Below are 11,504 nucleotides of genomic sequence, written 5' to 3'. Positions count from 1 at the left end.
GTTTGTTACCAAGTGAAATGGCAGTTTTTTGCAGAATTTGTTGCCACCAGACTATGGAGGCATAAGTTACAATCGGACAGACTATAGTTCCTTATAGCCATTCTAATTGAATGAATAGAATTTGGAGTTAAAACCCCATTGTTTAATACTATGAATCAGTATAGCATAACTTTTCTGAGCAGCACTAACTTGTACGCACATTTTTAATGACCTTTATTTCTTTTTCTCATTTCAGTTTCACTCTTTGGCGATGGCTACATAACGATGCCCCTGCAGGAGGCCAAAATGTCCACAAACATTCGCGTCAAATTTCGTACACAACAAGAGAATGCATTTCTCTTTCTCGCCGCCGGACGCACCGATTACTGCCTCATGCGGCTAGAAGGCGCCGCCATTACATTTACCTATAAAATTGATCGCGAAGTCATACAGGTAAGTTGGCTAGTTGATTAGCGCATATAAATTTGCTGTGCCCTTCCGTGCCTACCATTTCAAATGAGACCCATTTCTGCAGCTCCGTTCGCCAAAGAAGCAGCATCTGAACGATTTAGAGTGGCACGATGTCGCCGTGCAACGTTACGAAAATAATATAACGCTGCAGGTGGATGGCAATATAGTGCGCAAGACGCTGCCGGCCGAAATGACGGCGTTGAATGTACACTTTGGCACATTCCTCGGCGGTGTGGGCGACTTTCCCGCTGAGTATTTGACGGATGTGGTGGGCTTTCGCGGCTGCATATCAGATGTGAGTGCATAGCGACGTTGGCTAGCTAGAGCCAAGCGATTAATAGATTATTTCAATTCCGCAGGTATTTTACAACAACATCAATATCATAAAACGCGCCAAGGAGCGCACAGGCCACACAACCAGCATTGGTGTGACTTGGTCGTGCAGTAATGAATTCGATGGCAACATCAAGGATGCGATTAGCTTTCTCAATGAAGACTCATTTGCGTTGATGTCAAAAGAGTCTAACGCAGCGGGCGAATCGTAAGTGGAAGTTCGGATTTGTTTGCAAATATTTCATTACGAGTATTCCATATGCGTCTGTTTTTTTTTGGTAGCCTGGCAACGCAGTTTCGCACCATGGAAGAGGCTGGCGTGCTCTTCTTTAATGGTGGCTACGATTTTGTGCTTTTGGAAATCGAAGAAGAAGCTGTCAAGCTGACCTTTAACAAGGCAGGCAGTCTCGTGCAACTCTCGCCCAATCAAAGTGTTGCGGATGGCAAGTGGCATCGCATCGTGCTGCGCTATAATGCCGCTATGGCTGAGCTGATACTCGACGATGTCGCCTACAGCGGCACGCATGGCAATGACACCAAAGCCACCATCAACTTGGAGAAGAGCATCTTCTTTGGTGGTGTGCAGGAGGATATGCGCAGGCGTCTGCTAAATAAGGGATTGCTTGTGAACGATCTCAGCTTCAAAGGCTGCATGCGTGGTCTGCAGGTGAATAATCAAGACTTGGGCTTTCCACAAATGAAGGTCTCACATCATCTGTCCGTTAATTGTGTTTGGAAATATCCTTGCGTAGAGCATAAGCCATGCTTGAAGAGCGGCATCTGCAATCAGTATGGCGTGGACGAATTCATCTGCTATTGCGATCAGTCGTATTGCATTAAGGCCGACTATCAAGGTCCATTTAAGGTAAGCGAAGCAAGAGTAATATAAAAAAATTAGTTTACCTAAAGCTCACCTTCCCACCGACACACAGATCTTCACCGAAACGAGTCCGGAGTTGGAGTTGCTCTACGTTTCACCCATGCAACTGCTCGAAGGCGGCATCGTATTCTTGTCGCCACATTTCATTGACGTGCTTATTGATATGCGTAAATATCCCAGCCTCACCGATACTTCCATTGTGTTCCACGTCGTTCAGCAGCCCAAATATGGCCAACTGCTGCAATTCTCAGTGGAGAAAAATAATTTTGTGCAGTGTCGCACATTTAGCCTCGTTGATCTCTCCACAGACAAAGTGAAATATGCGCACAATGGCATGGAGAACTTCAACGATCATGCCACTCTAGATATGCAGGTGTATGGTGACATACACAAGGTGCCAGAGAATATTCTCGGCAAACATCGCTTTCTCTTGCACGCCAACGTAACGCCCATAAATGATCCGCCACAGCTACAGATACCGATCAACAAGATTTTGCGCGTCATCGAAGGCATCGAGCGTGTACTGGATGTGGATTTGTTCAATATTGATGACCCCGATAGCCCGACGAGCGCTTTAATCTATACAATACTGCCTTCCACGAATCCCGCCGAAGCCTTTGGCCGTTTCCTTGTCAATGGCTTAGGCACTATGACTTTCTCGCAAGCGGATGTCAATTTGGGCAAAGTAGGCTTTCTTTACAACTCAACAACCACTGAGGCCTTTAGCTACCAAATATTGTTGCATGTCTCAGATGGCATCGAAACGAGCGATACTGTTTACCTGCCTGTATCGGTGCATCCACTGGAACTGCGTTTGGTCAACAACACGGGCTTAATTATGATACACAAGTCAGCTTTGCCCATCACTCCGGCGAATCTCTCGGTTGGCACAAATACGGCAGATGAAAATATCGATATTCGGTATGAGATTGTCAAGCCTCCTCAATATGGCGCTATACAAAGGCTGCGACAAGTCGATTCTTCTTGGGTGAATGTCGATTGGTTTCGTGATAGTCAAATGCTGCTTGGGCATATTCGATATGTGCATGCTATCGAATTTCCATGGCAGGATGAGTTTAAGGTGAGTACGTAGTACGTAAAAAGCGGGGTATAAGTCTCTAAAAAAACTTAAATAAAAAATCAATAAAGAAATTTTTTTTTTACAAAAAAATTTAAAAAATGAGTTTGGCTGTTATTCCTACTCGGCATAGATTTTCTGTTTTAGTTTTATAGAGACTTTTTCTTTTTAGAATATATCCATCCTATAACGACCTTCCAAATTTGCTTGTTGCGGGGTTTCTTGAAGTAAGGGTCAAAACGAAGTAAGAGTCAAAAAATGTTCTACGAAAATATTTCGAATGAAATTTTACTGTATATGTCGTAACCCTTAATTTCGCTCAGACATTTATTTTAACCATTTAAGCGACTTTTTTGAAAACTGCTTTGACCGGAACATGAAAACTTTGGTAGAAGAATCATTAGTAAGAATCAGTCTGAGATAGGGAACACCCTTCATGGCTGCTCATACAGTCAGTTATCACTGACATCTTATCTTGGCGGTCCTTGCAGTTGAATCCCAGTACATACTGTCATTCGGATCGGGAACTTGACGTGATTCGGGGCTTAAGTAAGTGCCGCACTGGTGGTAGATGCTTGTCGCTGTGCCTATGGTAGATGATGTCTGTGCCGAGGATGCCTAATGCGACTGCAACTCTTACAACACAATACTATGTACGAAGTGTTGGTACTGAATTTGACTGATGTGCAATTATTGTGACACACTGAACCAACCGTGTAAGGGGCGTGCAGAAGTCGGGAGCACCCAGCCAAAGAGGTGGAATGGGTGCCCAAGGCAAATGGGGCATTGTTCAGGAAACGCTATAAGGCGCAAGTAACTGGGCCCATGTAACATGAGATCAACTTCCAGTAAGTTTTAAGGTTAGAGCAGGTATTAAGATGGCTTCAACAATCGTAGGAGTTACAGGGAATTCGTATGCTGCCGGTTTAAATAGACAAACAGGGTAAGATTATTGTAACAACAGCCTTGGAATCAATTGCCAAGTCATCAGCAGACAGCATTGTGCAAAGACATTCGCTAAAAGATACAGAACTGCTGCAAAGACTCACTTTCCTTAAAACAAAATGCGTTCACAGCATACAGAAAAGGATGAGTTGTAATAATTAGAAAATAAAAACCCAGCTGAAGCAATCTAACAAGTTCGGATTAACCTACTAGGTTTATGAAAGTACAACCATCTGCAACTTTTTTTTAAGAACTTTTCCTAAAAACACTAGGGACTTACTTCCTTTGGTACTCGAAATAAATCGGCAAGAACACATTTTTTTTTTAATTTCTATTTACAAAAAAGTTTCCCTTCCATACTTCCAGTTCATTGCATCCTATGGCTTTGTGACTACACAAACGTTCGACTTTCGCATTACCTTTACGCGCCTGCGCATCAATTCTGCTAAACCATCGGCCATTGCAGTCAACGGCACACGTGAGTTCGTGTTCACGAGTGATTTGCTGACCTATGAGACGGTACCGATAGATACGTTTCCACGAAATATTATTTACAAAATCTTAAAGCCAACAAAATATGGTGCCATTTACGTTGAAGGTTCCCGCAAATTTGCAAAAGTAAGTCGTGCAATTAATTCAAGTATCAGTATCATTATTCATTTCTGACTCTTTATACCACCACTCCCAGGAAATGGACTCTTTCACACAGCTAGATATTGATAAAAATCGCATACGCTACAAAACTCATCTTACCAGCTATTCCAGTTTTATCGATTACTTGGAGTTCGTTGTTTCCGTTGCGGAGTGTGATGATGTTGTCGGTCGACTGAAGATACTATTCACTCCACTCGAGGCGAACACAGATAAACTTACCTATCAGAAACGTGACATGTTGCACGTACAAGAAGGTGAGCGCGCCCTCATTACCAAGAATCACTTCGAGATACGCTTTAACCTGTACGAGAGTCTGCAATTCACCGTAACGGAAGCGCCCAAACATGGCACACTCTGTCGATACGATGAGCAGGCGGCTAAAGTTATACCAATAACCGAATTCACATTGGAGCAACTCTTCCTAAATGATGTCTACTATTGTCACGATGACACCGAGTCCACAGAGGACTCCTTTGATCTGCTCATACTCTCCGCAGATGGTACGGACTTGCAATTTGTCGCTGCCATTGATGTGCGCATCAAATTGATCAATGATAATGCACCCTACCGCACGGCGGAGCGCATCTTCCATGTGGTGCGCGGTGGCTATCGCACGCTCAGTCCGGATGTGCTGCAGTTCTTGGATGCCGATGTGAATACAAATCACACGGATATACTCTTCATACACGTTTCGAGCACAAATGGCGCTTTCTACAAGTCGGGTAGCTTCATTGATTCATTTAGTCAGGACGATATCAATAATAGGCGCATAGCTTTCCAACACAATGGCCCTGATGCGGGCACCGCCTCATTTATTATAACCGATCGTCAGCATGAAGTGAATGGCTTACTGGAGATACTCGCCTCTGATCCTTTCGTTTCAATGCTGCCAACAAATGCGTCGGTCGTGCAGGAGGGAAAATTTGTAATCTTGCGCAACAAGGACTTTGTTCTGGAGACAAATTTGGACATGAAGCTAGATGAGATCAACTATGAGGTGATTAAGCCGCCAGCGTATGGCATTCTCATGTATTTGGGTAGATCGAAAAGTACCAATGGCAATGATACCACATCCACGCAGAGTAAGGCAACAAATCTGACATCGCTGACCAATTTCACGCACTTGGATATTGAACGCGATCGGCTGGTGTACTGGAATACGGAAATCGCGTCCATGGACAAAGTGCGGTGAGTAGTAGTTTGAGCTGGGGAATATTGCCTATAAAGCTATGGAAAACCTATTTTTCCCACCTTTCAGCTATCGCGTCCATATCAAGAATATATCCGCTGAGGGCGAGGTGATTATGCGCATTTATCCCTCCGCCTACTGGGAACCGCTGCAGGTGAAGAAGAATCAAACGCTTTATGTGGAGGAGTCTACGAGTGTACTTATCTCACGCGACGTGCTGGAGGTACTTTCAGTTCACTCTATTCTATTTCTTTTTTTCTTAACTTATACGCAATTTTTGCTTTCCGTCTCTAGGTCGTTCATCCCAATATTTCACCAGGGGATATCACATTTCTTGTTACCTCTTCGCCGTTGCATGGCTATTTGGAGATGCAATCCATGTCGTTTGATGATGAATACAATTGCAAGGTCTTCGATCAGTCGGCTATCAATACAGAGAAAATGTTCTACATACAAGCGGGTGTTAATCAATCCATGGACTATTTTGTCTTTGACGTTACCAATGGTATTACGTGGCTGCGAAATTTGATGCTGAAGATAGTCATTATTCCGGAGAAGCTGTATATGCACACGAATGTGGTGTCCGTAGTTGAAGGTGGGTAATTTTGTTTGGGTTAAGTTGCTGTCCCTTAAGAAACTTAGGCAAACTTCAGACCCCCAATTTTTCACGCAAGACTGGATAAGCTCCCGAGCAATATTGACAATGACTCATCTAATTTCAACCTTGGTAGGATGCTATTTAAATGTCTTTGCCAATCTATATTCCTAATTATCCTAGCCGGATGTGATAACTCTATCTTGGAGTCAGAGGGGCGCAGTATCCTACTATGATCCGAAATGGAGTAGGATTTTATACCCTCAAGTTGTTAACGTAGTTCTTATTGGAATATATGGCCAATCTAATATATCCTCTACTATTGCTTCCCTTCTGACCTAGCCGTTTCCGGGAGGTTCCACTGCACAGCCTGTGAAGTTGCTGGACATCGACGCCAGGTGACCTTGTCGGCCATTATCTGTCGGAACTTCTCTTTCCACTTCATGTTGATACCTCCTCTCTTTGATGTCTGCCTCCCCTCACTCGCAAAAGACAGATGCTCACTAATCCGTTCAGGCTTTGGGTAATGGGAATAGATGCACATGACAGCTATTGAAGTAGTAGGCCATCACTATAAAATGTGTTTCCTCACAGCGAAGCAGTGGTAGTGAAAGTGCTCGACATAGTTAGAGTTTCCTTACTTATTAAAATTATGGCGTTCTCTTCCTTCTTCCTCAGGCAAAACGGTCCAACTCAGCTCCTCCGATATACAACCTTTCTCAGAGTTCTATAGAGGCAAAATTCTAGAATATATCATTACAATTGCGCCCACTTCCGGTTACATTATGGCCGCCAATTCGAAGGTAAAACGTTTTACACAAAAACAATTGGATCAAGGTGGCATACAGTATATACACAATGGCAACGAGAATGCCACCGATGTCATGACCGTAATAGCGACAGCAAGAAACAAGGAGAGTGTGCCATTTGAGCTGGAATTCGCCGTGATACCGGTTAACGACGAACAGCCGATGGTGGTCACAAATACCGGACTGCAAGTGTGGAGTGGCGGCAAGTACATCATTAAGTACACAGATCTCAGTAAGTTACTTATGCTACATTATTTCTATTCTTCACATTTTATTTCTTACAAACATTTTCTTTCTTGCTCTTCATAGTGGCTCAAGACTACGATACGCCAGCGGAGAACATTACCTTCATTGTGAATTACATTTATGGCGGTTATTTGGCAAAACGCGCTGATCCAAAACAGAAAATCGACACTTTTTCGCAAGCGCAAATTAATAACGAGGAAATTTACTTCATACACGACTCTACTTCGCGTCGCAACGAAATGTCATTTATGGTCACAGATGGACTTTTCAACACCACCGATCAGCTGCTGAATATCGCCATAAGACCTGTGGAAATCATCGAAGAGCGTAATGAAAATTTGCATGTCTTTCCGTTAACGAAGAAACAAATTCTACGTGATCACTTGTATTATCGTTGCTCTGATGAGGGGCGTGACATTTACTATAATGTAACAGTGCCGCCCAGTCTGGGTCGTATCGTAAATGAGTATCTGGATAATGGATATTCGAAGGAGGTCGCTGGCTTCACACAGAATGACATTGACAATGGTCGCATATTTTACGAACATACCTCGGTTATAATGGAATTTCGCATAAATGACTCCTTCTACTTTGATGTGGTTGCTGATCGTAGTGATCGCTTGTTGGATCAACGATTTAATGTCGAAATATCTGTGTCGTCTGGTGGTCTGTTGCGTTTTTTGCCTGTTTCGAAGTTGAAAGTTGATGAAGGTGGTTCAGCGCCGATTAAATTGGATTTTTCGAAAATTTTGGAATATTTGAAGACTCGTGCCGGCATAATTAATCCAGAATTATATATTGAATCCACGCAGAAACCGATGCATGGCCATATTGGGTTGGGACACGAGTTCAAAGCGGTGCAGAAGTTTCAGCCCACTGACTTTTTGACAAAGAAAGTTTACTACATACACGATCACTCGGACACGCTGGAGGATACGATCTTGATGTCGGTGTACTTAGCGCAGTATCTAGCACAGGGGTGAGTTAGTATGGGAGTTTTATAAAAAAGGCGTAGAATTCGATTTTCAAGAATCTATGTACGGCTCGGAAAAGCAAGAGGCGGTTGAGTTACGTATTTATATTAGCAGTTTGGTTAGAAATTAAAAATAAATTTCATTTCATTTTATTCATTTTGTCGGGAAAAGTGCAGGAATTTTTCATAACTATTTCGGAAATAGTTCAAAACTATCTCAGCAACATTTCGTGTTTAGTTTCGCATTACACTGAAATGATCCCGAAAGAGACCAAAAAAAGTCCTGAAGTGGTTTTGAAAATGTCATGAACATAACCCGTGGGGATCTCGAACAAGTTTTGAAAAGGTCCCGAAACGATCCCAAAATGTTCCTCAAATATTCCCGAAATGGTCCTGGATGAGTCCCGCAATGAACTCGGCTTGAAGTGGAACCTAACTAGTCGCGAATTGCTCTGAAATAGCTCCGAAATTGTTCTGAAATGATCCCGATTTCACGTAGTCCTGAGCAATTCTTGAAACGGTCCAGAAATGGTCCCTTATAAGTCGCAAAATGATCTAGTAGGAATACCAAACTCATCCTTAATAGTCCTTAGATAGTCCCAAAACGGTCCTGTACTAGTCCCAAAATGATTCCAAAGAAATTCCAAAATGTTCATGAACTGGTTTCGAAATGGTCCAGAACTATTTTCAAAATGGTCAAAAAATAGTCGTAAAAGAGTCCGGAACAAGTACTGATCCCAAACTAGACTTGAACTACTCCCTTAATAGCCCTAAAGTCCCTACTTAGTGGCCTGGTAATCACATTAGTGCCCCGATTTCAGCTGGGTATCAGAGTAGATGCTTACCCGCTTACTCAGGTCCTTCTTACCTTTGATCAATGTGTCTACTGCTCTTACCTGAAAAATGCTACAGAAGTTTGGAAGCCGAAATAAGGTATTAATGGAGAGCGCAAGAAAGAAGAAATCTCCATGTACTCTTTCATCGAGATTTCACATATACTTAGAAGTTCCTAATCTCTTCCCTTAACGTCGTCGACCCCACCTAATCAATCTTTGATGGAATTTGTGTAGCGGAAATGCAGCTAAAAGCCATTTAAGATGTGGTGATCCGTACAACCAAGTTTAAAATCGAAACTTTCACAAGTATTAGAGATTCCAGACGCTGGGCTAGGTAGGTCAATTAGCTATGTTGACATAACTTTGTGCGGAGTAGGGCGTTATGCGGCTGAGTGGGACTGGTCCAATAATATTAACTAAGGCGCCCTGTACGCTCCAGTTATGGAACTTTGGTAGATTTCTCTATCGTATTCCACAAGATAAGAGCTCAATAAATCATTATGGGATTAAATGTGGATTCATAGAGGCGGGAGGATTGGGCAGGGGATGCCATATCTTATACTTTCCCTAACCTTTCCTCACTTTTAGGTTTCCATGACAGCTTCCCATCTGGGATCAAGGCCGAGTTCTTGACCCTATCGGTAAGCTACAGGCGAACACCTTCCATCGAGGAAGGAGTTGCGTTGGGTGTAGTGTACTAGAATTGACGGGGAAGACGCCGTTATCCTTAGAAAGGAAGGCTTAGGGAACCTTGAGTCATGTCATACAGGGTGTACCGAAATCTACCCTTTACCAAAAGGACCAAGCCGTCTGTGTAGGTAATCATCCGGTGGACCTTCTTTTGCAGCTCCCCTGGTAAACAGTTTTCGACCACTATCAAGAGTAGATGTGAGAGGACCTCACCTTGCGAGGTGTCCGACTGAACCTCCCACAGTAAAACACCGAAAAACACCCAGTACTACCGGCGGCTATTTCGTTGAGAGAATGCTCGTCATAATGCAGACAGTGATAAGCTGCAGATCTATAGCTATATCATCCCTGAGCCCAATTATTTTTGAATCGTTGGCTACATGCACTATAGTACAGCGGAGGCCCAGCACCGATCCTTAAGGAACTAAATGAGAGGTCTTTCACTGAAATATTCCAGCTTCCGATTTGCACAGGACAATTTTGTAGCATAAATAAGTAGCAATGAATTAAATAACGTACTTAGAAACATCTTCTACCACCTTGTAGAATCGAAGGCCCATGCGTGAATATTTCATAATGAGACCTATGCATATGGGATCCAAGGCACAGTGATATTACAGATAAGATGGCTGTACGCCCGGTAAGTCCGTTGAACTAAGAAAAGAGCGAATGGGAGTGTATTTGAATCGTGCTACTTTCTGCCGCAAAGTGGTCTGGAGGGGTAAGGGATTTGCTAGGCTCTCGAAATTTCAACTCTGGTGGAGAAGACAATGTTCGATTGGACTTTACGCCGTGAGAGCAAATATGACAGCTTATCCATACTAACGCATCTGCTTTGACGTCGACACGATATAATAATTTCAGCACTTCCTCTTATAATGCTCACATTTTGCAACACCATGGTCTAAACACACTTTCTAATCAGTTAGGTGGAACTCACCGGGGTCCATATCTGCGGCTCGGGAGATTTTTGTTCTTGGAACCCAGAGTTGCTATATCTTAGCAATTACCTTTCGTATTGGTATCACAGATGGACAAGTGTGCTCCTCTGGAGCAGATTTCTTAACCTACCAATGCTTTCTGTTGGAAACTTGCTTCATGCTTTATGTTTAAATGTATCAAATTATTACTTACTAAGTCATACCAATTAACCTTATATGGAGTTGTGTTTCTGTATATTTAAAATTGATTGCACTTCATTTTGATTTCTCAGTAACACTTATTCTTACCTTCCATTCTCCATTACAGTAACATTTTCCTCTGCAATCTCACGGTGCCCGTCTCGATCAAGCCGATCAACGATCAGCCATTCACGCTTGTTACACATTTCCCGCAAATGACCGTGGTGGAGGGTGAAAATCAAACGATTACGCGCAATGTGCTACTTACCGAAGACAAGGATACACCACCCGATCAAATTGTCTACGACGTGATGAGCGGTCCCACACTTGGAGTGCTGAGGAAAATAAACCTTGAAGGAGACGCTGAGGATCTGCTCGCCTATTCGAATCAGTTTACGCAAGCAGACATCAATGATGGGCGCATTGTGTTCGTACACTTTGGTACACCACAGTCCACCACGTTCTGTTTTACCGTCTCCGATGGACAATTTAATCCAGCCTATGAGGTATTCACAATTAAAATTGCACCCATCAGCTTGCTGCCGGCCGATTTTCAGTATCCCGTGCAAGTGCCACAAGGCGCCACAACAACCCTAATGAAGTTGGAGCATTTATCATTGCGTACGAATGTGCTGCCCGAACGCTTGTCCTACAATATAACTAATTCACCATTGTATGGCATTGTTGTTTATAAACACCAGCCGA

At 43.1% G+C, this 11,504-nt stretch overlaps 1 protein-coding gene across 1 annotated transcript in view; it reads left to right on the top strand.

Moving 5' to 3' along the window:
- The window catches only part of kon (chondroitin sulfate proteoglycan 4-like protein), a gene marked incomplete at its 3' end in the record, with an annotated part of 26,347 nt that extends 14,849 nt beyond the window's left edge, over positions 1-11,498 (top strand). Inside the window, exons 2-13 of the mRNA XM_017628760.1 lie at positions 236-432; positions 515-745; positions 810-991; positions 1,066-1,648; positions 1,716-2,744; positions 4,053-4,304; positions 4,375-5,528; positions 5,599-5,752; positions 5,824-6,124; positions 6,803-7,165; positions 7,243-8,158; positions 10,927-11,498. Of these exons, the coding sequence (XP_017484249.1) occupies positions 236-432; positions 515-745; positions 810-991; positions 1,066-1,648; positions 1,716-2,744; positions 4,053-4,304; positions 4,375-5,528; positions 5,599-5,752; positions 5,824-6,124; positions 6,803-7,165; positions 7,243-8,158; positions 10,927-11,498 (5,934 nt within the window). The remainder of the gene's footprint in view (positions 1-235; positions 433-514; positions 746-809; positions 992-1,065; positions 1,649-1,715; positions 2,745-4,052; positions 4,305-4,374; positions 5,529-5,598; positions 5,753-5,823; positions 6,125-6,802; positions 7,166-7,242; positions 8,159-10,926) is intronic.
- Between the last annotated feature and the right edge of the window lie 6 nt (positions 11,499-11,504).

Source organism: Rhagoletis zephyria, unplaced genomic scaffold (assembly GCF_001687245.7).
Source record: "Rhagoletis zephyria isolate East Lansing unplaced genomic scaffold, Rhagoletis_zephyria_1.1 Rzeph_scaffold_06180, whole genome shotgun sequence".
NCBI classification, from domain to species: domain Eukaryota; kingdom Metazoa; phylum Arthropoda; class Insecta; order Diptera; family Tephritidae; genus Rhagoletis; species Rhagoletis zephyria.
The sequence above is the reverse complement of the archived record's forward strand: the minus strand, read 5'-3'. Positions and strand labels throughout refer to the sequence as shown.